Source organism: Clarias gariepinus, chromosome 3, assembly GCF_024256425.1.
Source record: "Clarias gariepinus isolate MV-2021 ecotype Netherlands chromosome 3, CGAR_prim_01v2, whole genome shotgun sequence".
Lineage (NCBI taxonomy): Eukaryota > Metazoa > Chordata > Actinopteri > Siluriformes > Clariidae > Clarias > Clarias gariepinus.
The window spans coordinates 41,948,243-41,968,394 of record NC_071102.1 but is presented as its reverse complement, the minus strand read 5'-3'; the positions used below and the strand labels follow the sequence as shown (position 1 = coordinate 41,968,394).

Here is a 20,152-nt window from a genome sequence, read left to right as displayed (position 1 = left end):
GCTAGCAAAAATCAAACACTATTGCTATCATTTGATTGATACTTATCGTCAATCTAACATTAAGCTAACATGGCACTTATTTTGTCCATACATACAGTGAATAAGCTCAAGCTCTTTGCTGGATATGGCCTTATTTTACCATGCTTAATGTAGGAGATGGCATCCTCCCTACGCTGCAAACCCACATTCTCCCATTGGGAGCTGTGGTCCAGATAGTGAGTAGCAATGAGTGGCAGTGTGATTTTAGCCAGGTTCTGCTCCACACAGCCACCGGGCATCTGGATCAATGATGCAAGTGCGTCCTTATTGATGGAGTTGTCAATGCTGTCGGCCAGCAAACTACCTAAACACATGCAGAAAAGAAATGTTTAGTAAAATAGGTCAAGCTGAATAGTTACTTTAATCAAGTATGCTGATTAAAATTTTACCTCTCACGTTAACAAACGTTTCTGGAAGTGAGTTGGGAACCACCAATCCCAGCTTAGCTTTATCCACATGAATCAGCTGATTTCCATCTGAAGACAAAACACACACACACACACACACTAAACATGGGCCTCTTATTTATCAAACTGAATTTTACTTGCTACCAAGAACACCGACTTGAACACTCACTCATCTTCCATACCACTTTATTCTGTATTCAGGTCGCGGGGACCTTCAGCCTATCCCAGGAGGCTTAGGGCACGAGGTGGGGTACACCCTGGACAGGATGACAATCCATCGCAGGGCACATACACACACACACACACACACACACACACACACACTATGGGCAATTTGGGAACGCCAATTAGCCTAACCTGCATATCTTTGGACTCTAGGAGGAAACCCACCAAGCACGGGGAGAACATGCAAACTTCATGCACACAGAGACGGGAATCGAACCCTGGCCAGGAATCGAACCCTGGAGGTGCAAGGCGAAAGTGCTAACCACTACACCACCATGCCGCCCCGACTGGAACATTTACATTTAATATTGATGATTATTGTTAAACCAAATTTCACCTTATGTACTCTAAGCCATCTCTGCCGTGAACACACATTAAATGTACAGCTGCCTGGCTTTTCGTGCTATGCATGCTAGTACCAAGAAAATCAGTATGAACTAAAACTTTAACATATGGCAGAAATTTTTCCAATCAGCTGGTGGCCAAATGAATTTATGTCTATTAAATCAAGGCAACAAAAAAGTGATCTCACTGCTGTCTCCTTTATCAGCAGGGTTCAACACGAAACTCCTCACATCCATCTTCTGAATACCCTCCACCTACAGTCAGCCACACAAACACACACACACACACACACACACACACACACCAAACCACAGACAACATAAACATGCTTTCTTCCTAACAAACCAAAAGCATTTGCTAAAGACCACATTAACTCAAAGTGAAATGTAATAGCTGATGGTTTGAATAAAATGCTATTAAATATATATTTGACCTATGTTCACAGACTCTGCTAATATATCATAGACATTATTCAAATTTATCCCAAACGTAGGCCAATCTGAGGAATAAAACATTTATAATCAAGCTGTACCACCACACGGAGGTTTTTGCGGATTGCATCCTGTCCTATGAAGCTCGACACAGCAGTGACCTGCAGGGGGAGCTCTCCTGCGCGAAGCGGGATTATGGTGTAGGGGATGAGTACAGAGGAGCGAGCTCGCACCAACACCTCCTGCTTATTATCCTCAGTAAATGCCACACTGCATATGTCCTGCGTCTTTGAAAGGATCACCAGCACCTACAAGGATGCAAAAGTTTGGTAGTCGTATCTGTAATAAAAGCTACATGAAAGTATGAGGAGATGTGGGAGATGTGGGAAAGTGACCTTCATGTCCTTGTTCATGTAGTTGTGCAGCACAGCCCTGACTTCCACATGCTCATTTCTGGCTGCAGTGCGAGGAAGACGGAGGTCGATAAAGAAAGCCTTCCAAGCTCGAATGTTGAGCGGCTCGGCCACGCAGAAACCTGAAAGCGGGGGGTTTGGGGGGTAAACTTATTTTAACGTTAAAAAGGCAGGCTGTTAAATTTAAAGGCACACCTCCTGATGTACAGTACATAATTCAGACCCTTAAATCTATATGAAACCAAATCTCAGGAGGGTCAAATACAGCACAAAGATCAGAAAGGGCCAGCTATACATAAAATCACAGTCCAAGAAAATTACCTGTCTTAGATGATGCACTAATACCCAAAATCCCCCACTCCGTGATGCTGTCAGGGAGCACAGACTCCACAGTGGCAACAGCCAATCTGTAAAAAAAAAAAAAAAAAAAAGGTTTGAAGAAAATCAGCAATCATGGTGGTATTTATATTTGGGCTGGGGAAATGAGGAGTTATTCAAGTATTTATTTTGGTATGTACATTTTGTATTTAATGCCAGTTTAAAGAAATTCCAGGCTGTTGTTTTTTGCCGGGGGTAATTGGCATCCATGGAGATGGTTTAGAATTGCGTCAATAAGCGGTTAAAAAAAGTAAAGGAAAAAAAGTTCTACAACGAGAAATCAATACTATAGTGCTCTAGTGCTAGGTTGTGACCCAGTAAAACATTATGGGGTGTTTTGGATGTCAGGACAAGAGCAATATGATATAATTATTATTATTTAACTTTTTTTTTTTTTTAAGGAACTCTAAAGTCATGTGTTATTAATTATGTAAGTTTTTTGGGGGTTTTCAGTCATGTTGATCTGCACATTTAGATTTAGGCAGTGAATGTCAGAGGCATGTACTTTCGGGTCTTGGGGCATTTCTTATTCATGGTGTTTGGGTATGTTGTTTTATAATGGTGGATTTCATAGTTTGGGACAATCGACAAATACATTTGGACAGTAGATACACAGAGGTCATGTGTTTTTTTTTTTTTTTGTATTAGTAATTAGCAGGTAGGGTGCTACTGTATGCATGCATGTGTGTGTGTGTGTGTCAAGGTGTAGCCCTGTACGCTTGTGGGTGCACCATTGGCAATCATAGAACAGAAATGCATTTGTGTGCCCTTTTATCTTTAAAATGAAGTTCATCACAATAAAAATCTTGTACACACACGATTGGGGTAAATTCTAAAATAATTAAATACAATGAAATTCAAAGAGTAAATTAACTAAAATATAGTAAGTCCCTTAACTTACTGTATATCATTTATTAATTATTAATAAAATCACGCTACCCATCTGCCTTTGGTGCTTCAGGAAGTGTGACATCAGTCCACAGCCAGGATTCCAAAAACTTGGTGCGGACATAAATGTCATCCAGCTCATAGTCCTCCTCCATGTCCTCCTCCTCGTCCATGTCATTGTCCTCTATTTGAGGTACTATTTCCTTCTCTAAGACGCTCTCAACATGAGCCTCATGAAAATGAGAAACAGGAGCAAATAAAAAAGGACTCCCTGAAAAAGGCAACAAATTGTAGAACAGGATAAATGAAAAGCGGGTGTTTTCAAAATTGAAAGGTGCATAATGAAACCAAAAGTACCACTGCATTGTTTCAGAAGAAACATTTTACAATGCGAAAATGAATAATGAATAACCTGTCAATTTCTCTCGAGGGTCTGGAAGACTGCTCAGGGAAAAATCAATGTGGATAGATTCTGTTAACTTTAAAATGCTTATGGTGGTCGTTGGCACTGGTAAGATTGGCGCTGGAGTGGTGGTGGGTGGTGGGGTGATGATGCCCAGCTCTTCACCCCTGTACTTCGAGCAGCACTCAAGAAAAGCCCTCACACAGTTCCAGCCCTCAGTGATGTAAAGAGCTCGGCGGAGACACGAGTACGGCATGGGGATCTCCCTCATACCATCAGAGCAGCAGCGCAGTAGAAACTGGTCAGAAGAATAGGACTTCTCTGATCACACACACACACACACACACACACACACACACACACACACACACATATAACATCAATAGTTTTGACTTCATGTATTGAGTACTTGAACTTTTTTATTTCAATACAGACATACCAAATGTTTTCTATTTTCCATTCTCATCAACAAATGGACGATTTTTTTTTTTAATACAAGCCATTCACATTTTAAATTAAATCTTCTTCAACACACCATTTAGCTAAAGAGTGCTTTGACTTAGGTGTTAAATTATGAAAAGGCAATTCTGCTTTTAATAATTGGCCTTTTATGCAATGAGACTTCATGTCCAATTTAGCAATTGATACACCAGCCCTGTTATATGAAAAAAAAAAATAAACATTACTTACCGAGCTGGTCTCTGTGACGCAGTTGTTCAGCAGAACGCTTCCTCCTGGATCTCCAGTGACATGGTTTGACTAACCAAAAAACATACACAATACAAGAATCTTAAACAAAACAACAACAACAACAACAAAGATCCTAAATTATTATTATTATTATTATTATTATTGTTATTATTATTAGTGCAATTACATATAGGGACTTCATTTCTACTTTATATTATTTTATTGAAACAAATTATTATATATTATAGATTTAATATTTTATTTTTGTCTATTGCCATTTTTAGATCACAAACAGCTGTCTAAGTGTTTCACTGTATGTCACTGCGTATGTGACAAATACAAATTTGCATTTAGTAGTCGCTTCAGGACTAATAAAATGCTGATTTGCTCAGCATTTTAATACAAAGTGTGCAGTATCTTATCACTTTATTATTTAACCAGGAAAAGATTCACACACCGTGGGTGAAACTGCATTGTACTGTAAGAGTATTTCATTTTTCATCTTTTCCTCCCAGTGTAATGTATCTACTTCAAAAACCCTAAGTTCAAATCGTGAGTTTAGTATACTTAAAGTAAACAACAAAAATATACGTTTTCATGGCCAAGGAGCTCGTTATTATTCATGCCTTCACACCACGAGTTTGTCATGGCCTCTGGTCAAATCAGTCACATAAATTCCTGCTCACTTAATGTTCAACATTAGAGCATGTCTGGGGCAAGTAAACTTTGTGTTAAGGCAAGAAAAATGTCCCATGCCGTCTGATTGGACAGGTAAAAAAAGAAATGTGATGTTTTTCTCAGTCTTTTCATTTTGTTAGTTCATTTGGGGCCACATGAATAAATAAATAAATAAACAAACAAACAAACAAACAAACAGTTACAATAAAGCTAGCAAACATTTTAAAACAAACCGTATTTTGCTTTAGAAGTCACAGCACCAGCTAGAGCAGTGGTACTCAACCCTAGACCGGGAAGACTATGCCCTGTATATTGTAGTGCTTTTCCTCTTTCACACCCACTTTAATTAAGGAAATTATATGCTAATTAGCTGATTAGTTAAATCAGTTGGGCTTGGAGCTGATAAAACACTAAAATATGCAAGGCAGGTGATCCCGAACCATAGTGGAGAACCACTGAGCTAGAGGATAAAAACCCTGAACTTCTAAACCTATCAAGTGTAAATACCTTGATTTTCACCAGTTCCTCTACTAAAGCTGGACTGAAACTTCATGCCTGCATCCAAGAACACACCCCTGCTGTCTTTCCCTCCTCCTGGAGAGCAGCCCAAGTCCCCCTGTCCGAGAGTGTCCCAAATCTGCTGGTGCACAACTGGATTAGTGCGAGAATCAAAACTTATATTAAATCAGCATTTCAATCAAGTGCGCGCTTGATATTACCTTCCTCTGCGTCAGGCGGCTCTTACTGAGCAGGAAAATGGAGTTGTCCACTGCGACCAGGCTGACCTTTGCTCCAGGGTCACCACTAACTTGAAAAGAAAAGCTTTCGCCTGGATCTTCCTTACCCCTAAATGTTTCAAGTTTGAGCTACAACATTCATCATATCAATTAGACATCCATTCCTCCAGCAAATAGCAAACATCAAAAGCAAACTGACTCACTGATCCAACACAACGGCTCTCCACGTCCACCGAAACGGAATCGGCCACCACCTCCACGCTATGATCCCATGGTAACACGTAGTACGCTACGAAGCGGAACGCAGGCAGCATCTCCGATGTCAACAGCAGGGGAACGTTGGTCAATTCACGCTCTCCAACACTTACTCTGCCTGCACGAATGATTCGCCCCTTGTTCAACACCTAGAGCATGCAAGGGAAAGTGAGAATATTTGTTGAAAAGGAACACTACATTTTCAATTATGAGAAATTATACACACTATTAGTGCATCTACAGGATGTTTACAGGGATGACACCATTAACAGGAGCAATGTGCACAAATAAAGGCAGTTTAAAAAAGGAGAAACCAGCTGTGATGACAAACCACACAGTGTGAGACCTTTAACTGTGACAAGGGGAATTTTTTAAAGAGGATTGAGCTGGGTTCAACATATGCATTGCTAGTGATTGTGATGCTTGTTGAGTAGTACCTTTGTACATTCTACCAATACGTGTCAACCCAGCGAACAGACCATGTGACTTACAATGTAGGAAACATGCTGGATGTAGCTTCGTTCTTTCAGCGAGTAGGTGCTCAGGTGCAGTTTAAAGTTTAAGGTCTGTCCAGCTTTCACAGTGTTCGAGTCTAAGGTGATGTAAAGCTGGTTAATCCGGTCAGTATTAAAAGGCGAGTACGGCTCCATGAACCATTCAGCCTTTGTCTGCTGTTCCTGCTTCAAGTCTGGGATTACTGTCTCTGCCTGGAATGAAAAATTTACAACTTATGTCTAGCCGACAGGTTGGCATGTCTCGGCTACAGGCGCAATTTTCTACAATGATATTCAAGACACAGTATTGTTTAATACATACAGTAGTAAATTTTAATATATAGTTTATGGAAAGATTCTGGATCATAATATTTGACTCACTATTAATGTGACAGGGTTCATGCCAGAAGGCATGTTAAGAGACGCTCTGATGGTGCCACTGTGGACCGTGATCGGAGAGGGCAGGAATGTTATTTGAACAGGAACATTTGGAGCTGGGGAACCATCATGATGGCTAACTGTAACCTGAGACCCCAAACACAAACAATTACCAGAATTTATGAAACACATCCACTTCATTTTTTATTAACTAACTACTATATTTGTTGTATGTTACCGTAAATTTAAATGGTAGGCCTGATTTATAAAATCTTGGCGTCTCCTTAGCGATAGAGAGCACATAGGTTGCCAAAACTATTTTGATGCCCATCTTCTCTGCATCCACAAGGTCACCTCCTAAAGATGATGTATTAACACACACACCGACACACACACACACACACACCCCATCTGACACAATTTCCTTGAATTTCTATGTAGTTATCATAAAAACATCCTAACAAAGACACCTTAAGATACCTGAACTGGTCAAGACTGAAGCTCTGACGTATATAGATGAGCCCACAAGGCTATTAATATCAGGATACGCGTCCTTAAGCTCAGCTGTGGTCAGAGTGGCGATTCCACCATCTAGCTGGAAGCAGAAGCACAAGATTGTTAGAAAGACAGTGACTTTACACTAGCCTAGATTCTTTTATGGAAAACACTTCCGGCTTCAGTTAAAGTCAGAGATTAGTAAATCATGAGGCAGGACCACACATTGGATGGGACTTCCACAGATATTTTACTCACATTTTTTACTTGCTTCATAGATGGGAGTCGCACTTTTTGTCCATTTCTCTCTACCCCAAACACCACGTACGCTACCCCTTCCACCTTCTCGCCATACACATATCTAAAGAAAAGATAACATAGTGTAATGATATTACTGACTAATGAATATATGATGACACACTCTAATCTATTGTAAATGAGCAACATTAGATCTAATTAAACAGGGCACATGTATATATAAGATGGTACTGACCTGGCATGTACTTCCACATTCAACTCCTGATCTTCCACACCGAAGTAAGTTTTTGTTGGTATAAGTGTAACATTAAAAGCTGGTAGCACTGGAATCAATAAAAATAACACCTATAAGGAGGTTTTAACACACAGACTGGTGAAATGTCTGAAATTGTTGTGCATAAGCATTCCTCCCCTTAAACACACTCCCTGACCAAAGAAAAAGTCACCATCTGGATTTAACTAAGCAAATAGATAAGTCCCTTGCATTGGGAAATTGATGCAGTGATTATTATGGCAACACGTTATTTAACCCTGATGCATTAAGTAGCTTCTTTTTTTCTAAAACAACCATGTCAGAAGACAGTCCTGTGGTCATGGCAAAGATGTTACCATGTTTTAGAAAGATCAAAACACCAAGCAAAAAAAAAAAAAAAAGAAAGGACTAAGAATATTGCTAAAACTACTAAAAACCGAGTTAAGAACTCTCTATTATTAAAACCTGAAAGAACAGTGGTGAACCACCCTCTTTAAGGAGGAATTTAACCAGACATGGTTAATAAAATGATGGTGGTATCAAATCATTGAAACCAAAAGCATTTTCCACACCCAGTGCAAAAAGAAATCAAAGAATTTGTCCTAAACCGCTTAGTAAAATCCCACTTCAGTGAACCCAATCAGAAAAATAGCCATTCATTTACTAGACGGCATAAACAATGGGCTGTGGGAAAAGGTTACGTGGTCTGATGAGTCCAGATTTACCCAGTTTCAGAGTGAGGGGCACAAAAGGGTAAAAAGAGAGGAATATGAAGTAATGCACCCACTTAACCCCCACTGAGAATCTTTGGAATGTGTGGAAGAAGACTTGGCATCAAAACAAGTTCCTGGAGAGAAATTAGTGCAACTGGATGGAAATAAATCTTTCCTTTTTTTTTTTTTACATATTGATATTGCCTACCATTAAATGTATTGTGTCATTATTTAAATTCATGACATACAAGTCAAAATAAGTGCAGATTAACTTGCACATTGTAACATTTTAAAATGTAAGAAAAAAACATTAAAAAAGTGAATAATTATGCAAATCCATGTATGATTGTTCACCTTAAGTTGATTTATTTGAATTACTTCAATGTGTAAATTTTATCGCATACTACTACTACTTCTTTTCTTCTTCTTTCTTCTACTAGCACTACTATTCCTTCTCCTTCTCCTGATCCTTCTACTGTTCCTAGTCCCACTACTCCTCCTATTTACTACTAGACCACTAGACAACCACCACTGGGCAACTACCACTGCTTATTCTTCTTCTACTAGCATTTCTATTACTACTCCTACCAGGACACTTACTACTCACACTCCTCTGCTTCTTCTCTTCTTCTCCTCTACTACTCCTACCACTTTCTCTACCACTTCCTCTCTGATCCCACTCCTCCTACTCTTCCAATAATGACTAAACTGATAGTATAAAGATTAGATGTAAAGCTCGTACTTAGAGCACAAAATCTGCATTATGCTGTTTAATGTTTAAAAAAAAAAAAAAAACATATCCAGATAATGTTGGAAATATACAGTAAATACATACCATACTTTTTCACCTCAAAAGCAGCACTAAATGTGTTCTCTTTCCAGTGGTCAAATTTGGCAATAACCTTCCATCTGCCCTCTCTAAAAATAGTACAAATGTTTACACTTGAATAATCATAATTTCTTTAAAAAATTAACTAATAATATATATATATATATATATATATATATATATATATATATATATATATATATATATATATATATATATATATATATATATATATATATAAGGATTCCATACATACTTGACAATGTCTGAGAGTCCATAAGTGGTGGAGAGAATGCCTTTTGCTGCTTTGCTCCTTGGTGTGGTATAGACTGTAATTCCATCAGGATTCTGCAATACAGTAGAAACAGCAAAATGATGATTTACCGTCTTTCAAAGACATGAGCTCAGGCCATAATAGTCCTCTATCTAGGAACTTTTTATTGTCAGCTATTTGGTTCTATTAGATGGTTATAATGTAATATGATTTCTTTCAATAAAGATGCACAAAAGTTGCATATGTTTACACTATGGCAGAAACAATCGTAGTTCACGCATGTGTTTACTTTGAATGCCCTGTGCCAAAGTGTTCTGCAGTGTGTGTAAGCATGCTGTGGGTATATAAGAGAGTAAGGATCCATGCGAAAAAACAGCAAAACAAGCTGGAAAGATGTGACCTTTCATTTTGCCAATGGCCCAGTGCACCATGATCTTGAGCCAAGTAAATAAAAGGCTCAAGTTTAAATCTGGGACAAAATCAACAGACCTGTTGACAGAGTTGACAAACCACTGATTTCTCCACGACTGGGCGAAATACTATCCCATGTCATATAATTGAACATAATTAACATTTTAGGAAGAATAAGACAGAATTCCACAACTCCATGTGGTGTCAGGCTAAAAAGAACATGCTTAATGTCATTCTAATATAAGCGGACATTAGTACAGTATAAGATTGCATTTATAACATCTACATGAGGTTATTTTCTGCTAACAAATGTCTACGGATTTTGTTTAACTTACAAAACTCAGAAAGTTATAAAGAAGCGTGCTGGGTCTGACTTCTTTCTAGCCCAGACTGTAGACTCATGTGTAGACATATAGTTTTATTTTTTAACTGTACATAGAGATTAGGTTTTTCAAGGAAGGGCTCTTACCTGGATTTCAACAAAAATGGTGCCATCGGATGCCTGAAAATCGGCATTAGAAATAAAAGCACGGCACTTCACTGTACAAAAGAGAACAGAACATCAGAACTAAATACTTAATATGTAATGTATCGACCAAATAAATGTAATAAAGCTAAACTTGTTGGAATGTTTTTCCAACTGTGTCGGAAATATTTCACCTAGACATGATGACATTTTGGATACTGTCAATATTACCTGTGTCTCCTGGGTTGTACACGGGTTTGTCGGTCTGGATGAAGATGTAACCAGACAGAAAGGACACTTTACTAACTTGCTTGACCTCCTGGAAGTGTCCAAATTGGGCGGCTAGCTGGACATACTTGGTTTCTTTCTCTTCTGGCTTCAGGAGGTTTGAATTAATCTGTTCAGAAGATTCAGCTTTCTCAGTTTAAACCATTCAAATAACAGAACTACCAAGTCTTTTTTAAACCTCAGAAGCATTCTGTTTCTGAGAAGCGTTTTATTACTGAAACCTACGCTCACCGCTGTGAAATGTCAACACATACACCATATTGGTAGAGGCAAGACTGGCCTCTAACAGTTTATCAAGACTGAAGTTCAGGAGATGTACAGTAACTGTACATAACTGTACATACATGTAAAAATGTAAGTTATTATAAAAACACACTCGCTGGCAAACAATTTAAACACAAGTATTCGTAACAGGCAAGAGTCCGGAGAGTCTGATTAGTCTGTTTACTTGTAAACTGTAACTTATCAGGTCATACACAAAGTAGCAATTATGATAATTAAGGCTTGATATAGTTATGGATTTTTCTCACAAGAGCATATACTATGTGATGGCTAATTGTCTTAGAGTTCTGTTTAGTGGTGTGATAATGAGATAAAATGCATCAACCTCATGACCTGGTTTACTTTAGTGGTAGAAAATAAGGAGCTATGAAACTGTAAAAAAAAAAAATAATAATAATAATAAATTGTCAAAAATAAATAAACAGTTGTCAAGCCTGACATTGGCTTATTTTGATGGGGTAATACTTCTGGAAACATCCCTATACAGCATTATACTAATTGAAGTTACATGGAATATGCAGAAAGCTTTACATTGTGGACATGCACTTTTTAAGTCGGCAGGATGTACTTATCAAGAGAGTGTTTAAGACCTGTGCTTTACCTTAAATTATTTGCAAAAAAATAAGACAAGAAATAAAAATAAAATAGTGCAATAGTACTTATAATTGACCATCTTTGGGGAAACTGTGCGAGAAAACTTTAAGTACAGCATTATAGAATTTGTTACAAAAAGCAATAAGGTGTAGTATTGGTATAGTATAAGAACTATCAAGATTCTATGTAGTAACGGTAGACAAAACCTTTTTTTTCACTACACATAGAGTAGCGCATAAGCCCTTGGAAAAAATGGATAATTAAAATCAGTTAATGAATCACAATGTTATAGAACTTTTTATCCACACAGCTTTCTATGTTATATTTATTTGTATTCATTTATTGCCTTTGTTTAGGGCCTGTACTACAGTAATAGGGCATTGACATTGGCCTTGATGTTAACCATCCCCATTTACCCATAACCTAAAGCAGAAAGGGTCCAAGAGCTCTAGAGAAACTATATTTAAACAAGAAAGAAGACTGAGCCCACATTAGTGCTGAAGTCAACCAAAAAGAGAACTGAGACCTTCGAAAATAAACTTACAATGTGAACAGGAAGAGAACCAAACCTTTTTCTGCTGAGTTTAGCTTGGGTATATGTGAAAACTCCCTCAATCACACATTTCACACGAATCTAGGCCCAGGAGTAATTATGATTGATTTGCATGGAATAAGTAATTTTGTTGTTGTTGGATAAATCAAAAATATCTTTATGATGCATAAATCCTTGTTATGCTAAAAAGCCAACGAGTGTTAAATACACATCAGTTATAATACACAAATAATAATAATAATAATAACTAGTTTTTACATTCTAATACTGCTGGGCTTTTTCCAAATGCATGTACCTCATGGTCTAAGAACAACAAACGGAATCCATCGCCAAACAATTAAAACTCCGATTCTAGACATTATCATGTCTAATATTTAGCTCGTTCAGTGTGTAGAGTGCAGGATGTTTAGACATTCTTCCTCCGTCAATAGCGAAAACTTTATTTGTGATAGATGTGTGTTAGTGAGCACTCTGACAGAGAAGATATTAGGGTTAGGGGAATGCATTCAGATTTAAGAGGGGGTTAGAAAGCACATTAGTCTCTTAGCGCAAAGTCTGGGTGCTACAGGCGGAGATAGCCAGCTCCCGATTTTAGAGCCCTCACAACGGGGCGAGTGGGTGACAAGTCGGCGGCATACTCGTTCAGCCAAAGCTAAGGATAAGACTAGCCTACCAGAGCACACCTCATCTGCTCTTTACGTGTCCAACAGGTTTGCTCTCCTCAGTGATGCACCCGCTGAGAAACCTGAAAGAGCTCTGGTTATAGGAGACTCTATACTGAGACATGTGAAATTAGCCAGGCCTTTAGGGACACCAGCGGCAGTGGTTAGGTGTATCCCGGCAGCCAGAGCACTGGACATAGCAGGTAATCTTAGGGCTCTGGGACAGCATAGGTTCTCCAAGATAGTTGTAGCGTTTAGTCTCAGCTAATAATTTAGTATAATATAAATACAATGGCAATTTGTGGACCAGCGTCTCAGAAGAATAGATTCGCTGCAGAGAAGGATGCAACAACAACTGTGAAATGACTCAAGAGTCGTTTGTCTGACCACACATGTATTTGCAACAACTGAGGTGAGGTGAGTTAATATACTGTTTTTCCAACATGTAAATCAAATCATATCAATAAACAAACATTCTTATCATCCTTGGTTCACCCTTACTTTTCTTTAAAACCACTACCATTTACACACACATTAGGTTTAACAACAAAAAGACACTTCTTAATTGAATGATCTAAATCTCTTTTTGGAACAGTCTTTAGCTCAATTACGGATGAGAGATTGTATTGTCTCTGAGCTGTCGATGAATAAAAAAACATAAACTGTCTCTCCAGCAGAAAAATTTGAGAACAAGAAGAGTTGTTCGATTCCCTACCGTTCGCAGAGTTCAGAATTACTTATTTATCTTTCAGGTGAAGAAAAAAAAATAATTATCCAAGAAAGACTCAAGGGAGGCTCGCCAGTCCAAACCCTCCTCAGAACCGCCAGAAGGTCGGGACAGATCCAGAACACAGGCAACAGAACGTCCCGTCCCAAGGGAAACGCCAATCAACCTCAAATTGAAATATCCAAACAAGAAAAAAACCTGACCTTGAACAGATAAGGTCACGAAAATATCATAAATATCTTCATTGTACATCATGCATTTCAAACAGTACTTATATAATGTACATGCATTTCTCAATTAAAGAGTATATACTCTACATACACAATGTCTGTAATCATTTGACCACTTCTCTTCATATAATTACATAGTTAGCTGCCATTTTATCAATACAACATTACACAGTTACTTTTCTTGTATCTAAATCCTCCTCTCTCCTTACACACAATTACAGTTTGAGTTGTAGTCATTAAGAAGGCAGTTAAACTTACCAAGGCAGCCGCTAACTTTTAAAACACTTCAGAGAGGTTTGGATGCTTTGCTTCTCCGGCAACGCTCTTCTCTCACCCTTTTTACTCAAAAATACACTCAGTAACTCGCAAAATCAAAGTCACTCGTAATTAACTAAATATATATGTAGCACAAATTAAGTAATAAATTGTGTTTTTCTTCACTCACGTAAGCAACATGTCACGAAAGACCTCACTCATTAGGAGTGTGCATGCGCGCACAAGATTTTATTTATTTTATTATTTTTTTTTTTTTGCTGCACGCGCACACCTTGTGGGAAAAACCGGAACTTGCTGCATTTCCGCACTCCCACAGGTCCGCCTCAAATTCAAAATTAATGTCAGGATGAACTAACCTAGGCGACCAGATGACTTAGCTTTAGCGATTAGCCCAATGTAGCGTGGATGGTGAACCCAAACGCGGAAGAGAGCGAGTAGGTAGGATAACCACGCTTGTTAGTCTAAGGACTCTCACAAAAGGGGAGCAAGGGAAAAACACAAATTTAACCCGCGTCCTATAAACACACACTCAAGATCAGAAAGCGAAACCCAAATAAAGTGAGTACTCACGAACCGATGATGGACAACCAGAACCGACATGGGCTGAACTCAATGACTGAGCGCTGAATCGTGGTTTGTTTACTCCTCTTATACTTCCTGATTTGCGACCGCTTTACTTCCGGGTCCTAGTGCCGGTCGCCGATTGAGTGTGCATGACAGTACCCCCCTGGCCAGGACCGGCTCCTGACGGTCCTGGGGTGGAGGATACCCGACGACGGTAGTGCCGGATTAATTCGGGGTCGAGAATGAACCGGGACGGAATCCAGGATCGTTCCTCGGGGCCGTAGCCTTCCCAATCGACCAGGTACTGGGTGCCCCTGCCCCGAGGGCGTGAGTCGAGGATCCGGCGACCAGTGTAAGCGGGACCACCGTCGATAATCCGGGGAGGAGGAGCAGGGGGGGTGGGTGGATTCATTGGAGAGGTGGTGAAGTGTTTTAGTTGGGAGGTGTGGAAAACTGGGTGGATCCGGAGCGCCGCAGGCAGCTGGAGCCGGTAGGTGACAGGGTTTATCCGGTGGGTGATGCGGTATGGGCCGATGAACCTGGGAGATAGTTTGCGGGATTCTGTGTGCAGGTGCAGATTCCTTGTGGAGAGCCATACCTTGTCACCTACGTGGTACAATCGTCCCGGAGGGTGTCGGCGGCGATGCTGGGCGACGTAGGTGGTATTGGCACGTTGGCTTGGTTCCATAACCGCCGACACCTACGGACCAACTGTTGGGCCGATGGTACATCAACCTCCGGTTCTTGATGGTCGAACATCGGAGGTTGGAAACCATAACATACCTCAAATGGACTTAGGTTGGTGGCTGAGGAGACGTGGAGGTTGTGGGATAGCTCGGCCCATTTGAGGTAGCGGGCCCAGGAGCGCTGGCGATCCGAAACAAAACACCTCAGGTAGCGCTCCAGTTGTTGGTTGGCCCGTTCCGTCTGACCGTTAGTCTGGGGGTGGTAACCGGAGGACAGACTGCAGGTGGAATTGATCAGACGGCAGAAGGCCTTCCAGAACCGGGCGGTGAACTGGGGCCCCCTGTCCGAGACGATGTACTTGGGGAACCCATGCAGGCGGACTACGTGTTCCAAAATCAGCTCGGCAGTGTTTTTGGCTGATGGGAGTCCGGTGAGGGCCACCAGGTGTACGGCTTTGGAGAACTGGTCGATGATGGTTAGGATGGTGTCTTTTCCTTCGGAAACCGGCAGGCCCGCGATGAAGTCTAAGGCGATGTGCGTCCAGGGCCGTCGGGGAACGGGCAAAGGCTGGAGCTCTCCGGAAGTAGGCTGGTTGGAGTCCTTAGCCCTGGCGCACACCGGGCACGCCTGAACGAGCTCTTCAACGTCCCTTCTCATGGTGGGCCACCAGAATGCCCGTCTCACAAACTGTAGTGTGCGCCGAGTCCCTGGGTGTCCTGCGACGGGCGAGGAGTGGCCCCACTGGAGAACTTCGGGGACCAGACGCTGAGGAACAAAGAGTCGTCCAGGCGGCGCACCTGCCGGCCCAGTCTCCGCAGCCTGAGCCTGGCGAACCCTTGTCTCTATGTCCCAGTGGATGGGTGCAATGATCCGTGAGGTGGGGATGACAGGCACGGGGTCCGCCCAGGGCATCTCCTCTTCTTGTTGACGAGAGAGGGCGTCGGCCTTGGTGTTCTTGGAGCCCGGGCGGTATGACAGATGGAAATTGAAGTGTTCAAAAAACAATGCCCACCGTGCCTGTCGTGGGTTGAGTTGTTTTAGATTCCGGATGGTGATGAGGTTCTGATGATCCGTCCAGACCATGAACGGCTCACTGGCGCCCTGGAGCCAGTGACGCCATTCCTCCAAGACCCACTTTATGGCCAACAGCTCGCGGTCCCCTACTCCGTATCGCTGCTGAGTGGGGTCGAATTTCTTGGAGAAGAAGCCACAGGGGTGTAGCTTCTGGTCTGGACCTCGCTGAGAGAGAACAGCGCCAGCGCCCACATCTGACGCGTCCACCTCTACAACGAACGGTTGGTTGGCATCTGGGTGAAGAAGAATGGGTGCCGTGGTGAAGCGATGACAGAGTTCTTGGAAGGCGGAGATGGCTTCAGGAGTGAGATGGAAGGGATGGGAGGAGGGCCTGGTCAGACTGGTTAGTGGTGCTGCAACTGTACTGTAGCCCCGGATAAAGCGACGATAGAAGTTCGCAAACCCCAGAAACCATTGGAGCTGTTTGAGCGTCCTGGGTAGGGGCCAATGACGGACAGCTTCCAGTTTCTGCGGATCCATGGCCACACCCTGGGACGAGATGACAAAACCCAGGAACGTAGTGGAGTGCTGGTGAAAAGCACACTTTTCCAACTTACAGTACAGCTGGTGAGCGAGCAATCTCTTAAGAACTGCCCGTACATGTTGGATATGTTCTTCGGTGGTGCGAGAGTAGATGAGGATGTCGTCTAAATATACAAACACCCATCGGCCTAACATGTCTCTCAGGACATCGTTTATGAATTGTTGGAAGGCCGAGGGGGCATTGCATAGTCCAAAGGGGATGACCAGGCTCTCATAATGTCCTGTGGGAGTGATGAAGGCCGTTTTCCACTCATCACCCTCTCTGATGCGCACCAAGTTGTAGGCGCTCCGGAGGTCCAATTTTGTGAACACGGTGGCACCAGAGAGGGCGTCCAGGGCTGAGTTGGTGAGCGGCAACGGATGTCGGTTTTTGATGGTGATTTTATTCAACCCCCGATAGTCGACACATGGGCGAAGTTCTCCTCCTTTCTTCTTCACGAAGAAGAAGCCGGCGGCCGCTGGTGACGAAGAGGGCCGGATGGTTCCATGGCGAAGGGCACTGGCGACGTATTCCTCCATCGCCTGTGTCTCAGCCGCCGACAGTGAGTACAGGTAGCCACGGGGGGGAACAGAACCTGGCTGCAGCTCTATCGCCAGGTCGTAAGGGCGATGTGGTGGAAGGTGAGTAGCTTTTCGTTTACAAAAGACTGCAGCCAGGTCACGGTAGGCGGAAGGAATAGCGTTGGTGTCGACATCGGGGGCCTCGGACTCCGTGGAACACGTCCCAGCTGGGTCCCGTAGGCACAGCTCAGTGCAGGTCGGCCCCCACTGAAGGATTTTATTTTTTGTCCATGAGATGAGAGGGTCATGTTGTAGCAGCCAGGGGTATCCGAGAATGATGGGAGGTGAGGAAATGGAGGTGAGGTGGAATTGGATGGGTTCGTGGTGTTGGTTGATGATGAGGGTGATGGTCTGAGTCTGGTGGGTGATGGGGCTGGATGACAGAGGCCGACCGTCGACGGAGGTGATTTGCACTGGCTGGGATAACGCCTCAATTTTTACCCCCAGTTCTTTGGCATAAGTGGAGTCAATGAAGTTGCCGGCGGCACCGGAGTCGATGAACGCTGTACTTCTGACTCGTTTGTGGCCAAATTGGAGGATTACCTGAATAGTAAGACGAAAGGTGGTTGTGTTGATGGTGCTGGAGATTTGGAGGGAGCCCGGTGAGTTTCTCCTCCGGCTCACCGGGGCTGCGCGTTTCCCGGACGAAGAGGGCAGATCGCCCGGTGGTGTGCCGCGGACCCACCAGCGTGGCTGGAAGCTCTCGTCCGGCAAGCTCGTCCTTTATGCGTGACGCCAGCCCCTCGTAGTAGGATGTCCGGAGCGCGGCGTCTCCCCAAGATGTCTGCACGGCGAGGGTTCTGAATTCCGCGGTGTAGCGGCTCACGGACAATCCACCCTGCCGCAGGTGATAAAGCTTGGTGTCGGTCTCCACCTCGCCCGCAGGGTGTTCGAAGGTGAGTCGAAGCTGGCGTGTAAATTCATTATAAGAATGGGCGGTGTCTGAGTCTGATTTAATCACTGCCGTGGCCCACTCTGCTGCCTGCCCAGTTAGCAACGAAACGAGAAGAGCAATGCGTAGCCGATCGGTGGAGTATTTGGTGGAATTAAACTCAAACACCAGATCGAGCGCTGTTAAGAACACACTACATTTCCCATTTCCCATTCCATTTTTCTGGTAAAGCAAGAAAGACATCAGTGGAAGGGGGGGGATGCGGGGTGATGCGGAGCCGCGACCGCCGCGACGGGAGGCCGGCTCGCCGCGCTGTCAACAGCCGCCCGGAGATCCGCGTTCTCCCGCCTGAGCTCCGCGACTTCGCGGCGCAAGGCCGCGACATCTTGGACGCTCTGGCGCAGAGTAGCGATATCCCCGGTTAGCTTATTAATTAGCTCGGCATGCTGGTCAACCACGTCGCAGAGATGCGCGTAATCCGCTGGGTTCACCGCTTTAGGCTCAGTCATTCTGTCAGGATGAACTAACCTAGGCAACCAGATGACTTAGCTTTAGCGATTAGCCCAATGTAGCGTGGATGGTGAACCCAAACGTGGAAGAGAGCGAGTAGGTAGGATAACCACGCTTGTTAGTCTAAGGACTCTCACAAAAGGGGAGCAAGGGAAAAACACAAATTTAACCCGCGTCCTATAAACACACACTCAAGATCAGAAAGCGAAACCCAAATAAAGTGAGTACTCACGAACCGATGATGGACAACCAGAACCGACATGGGCTGAACTCAATGACTGAGCGCTGAATCGTGGTTTGTTTACTCCTCTTATACTTCCTGATTTGCGACCGCTTTACTTCCGGGTCCTAGTGCCGGTCGCCGATTGAGTGTGCATGACAATTAATTATTATTAATCACATTAATTTGCGACTTAATAATATATACAATACAGTTATTATATATTTAATTACTGTTCATTTATAATTTAATTCCTTCCAAAGAATTAGTTTATTTATATTTTGTTACATCTTGTCTTTTTTTTTTTTCCGTTACTTCCGGTAACCTGGTTACACTTCCCCTCCCTGAATTAAAGCACGTCCCTGTGCTTGTGGGTAGTTAAGACAGATAGGTGAAATTGCATTAAATGCAGCATTGTGACGACATGTAATGTAGCCAGACTCATCTGCTGCTTCCGAAAGTGCAGTGCTCAATCCTTGCAATAGGGACTGAATAACTGAGACCAAGGGGTTTCCCAGTCGCGCATACTGCAGCTTGTCTGGGGGTCTGCTCTGCCTTTTTGAACGTCCTAGACCCATTTTTCCTGTATCCTCTGACACAGTTGAAGCATCTGGAAGATGTCTGACAAGGGGTGACTCAGGGTAAGAAGTGACATTCTCTCCATGTGCATCGGGTTCGATTTCATTCACCACTTCATATGACTCATCCAGTAGCTCACTTAATTCACTACTTTTTTTTCTCTGAGGTTTCTTTTCCTAATCCCTCTTCGATATTCCTTTCAAGTTCTGCTCTAGAAATGTTCGGTTCTGAACGATACATAACAGGTGAGTGTCTTTCGACTTCATAACTGATTGGGTTCGGTTCAGCAAGTGAATCACCTCCTGACTGATCTAAGGCAATAGATGTTGGATTCGCGGACTTAACTGCAGGTAAGTTCTTTGTAACCAATGAACTCTCTGGGTAATGCATTGGGGTTCCCTCAGGAATGACTCTAGTAGCAAACTCCAAAAACCCTCCTGGTATACCGAA

At 42.6% G+C, this 20,152-nt stretch overlaps 2 protein-coding genes across 2 annotated transcripts in view; both read right to left on the bottom strand.

The window, feature by feature from the left end:
• LOC128518710 (sialoadhesin-like) overlaps window positions 1–20,152 on the bottom strand; it is a 1,187,000-nt gene that overhangs the window by 619,123 nt on the left and 547,725 nt on the right. The gene's annotated exons all lie outside the window — the stretch shown is intronic.
• LOC128518513 (complement C3-like) overlaps window positions 1–20,152 on the bottom strand; it is a 45,822-nt gene that overhangs the window by 10,605 nt on the left and 15,065 nt on the right. The window contains exons 6-27 of the mRNA XM_053491665.1: window positions 10,692–10,857; window positions 10,464–10,534; window positions 9,566–9,657; window positions 9,316–9,398; window positions 7,750–7,837; window positions 7,515–7,617; window positions 7,242–7,356; window positions 7,000–7,118; window positions 6,765–6,908; window positions 6,381–6,596; window positions 5,838–6,038; window positions 5,617–5,763; window positions 5,405–5,534; window positions 4,220–4,288; window positions 3,539–3,850; window positions 3,178–3,397; window positions 2,182–2,267; window positions 1,843–1,982; window positions 1,549–1,755; window positions 1,204–1,270; window positions 429–515; window positions 140–343 (exon numbers count right to left, since the gene is read on the bottom strand). Coding sequence (XP_053347640.1) covers window positions 140–343; window positions 429–515; window positions 1,204–1,270; window positions 1,549–1,755; window positions 1,843–1,982; window positions 2,182–2,267; window positions 3,178–3,397; window positions 3,539–3,850; window positions 4,220–4,288; window positions 5,405–5,534; window positions 5,617–5,763; window positions 5,838–6,038; window positions 6,381–6,596; window positions 6,765–6,908; window positions 7,000–7,118; window positions 7,242–7,356; window positions 7,515–7,617; window positions 7,750–7,837; window positions 9,316–9,398; window positions 9,566–9,657; window positions 10,464–10,534; window positions 10,692–10,857 — 3,067 coding nt within the window. The remainder of the gene's footprint in view (window positions 1–139; window positions 344–428; window positions 516–1,203; window positions 1,271–1,548; window positions 1,756–1,842; window positions 1,983–2,181; window positions 2,268–3,177; window positions 3,398–3,538; window positions 3,851–4,219; window positions 4,289–5,404; window positions 5,535–5,616; window positions 5,764–5,837; window positions 6,039–6,380; window positions 6,597–6,764; window positions 6,909–6,999; window positions 7,119–7,241; window positions 7,357–7,514; window positions 7,618–7,749; window positions 7,838–9,315; window positions 9,399–9,565; window positions 9,658–10,463; window positions 10,535–10,691; window positions 10,858–20,152) is intronic.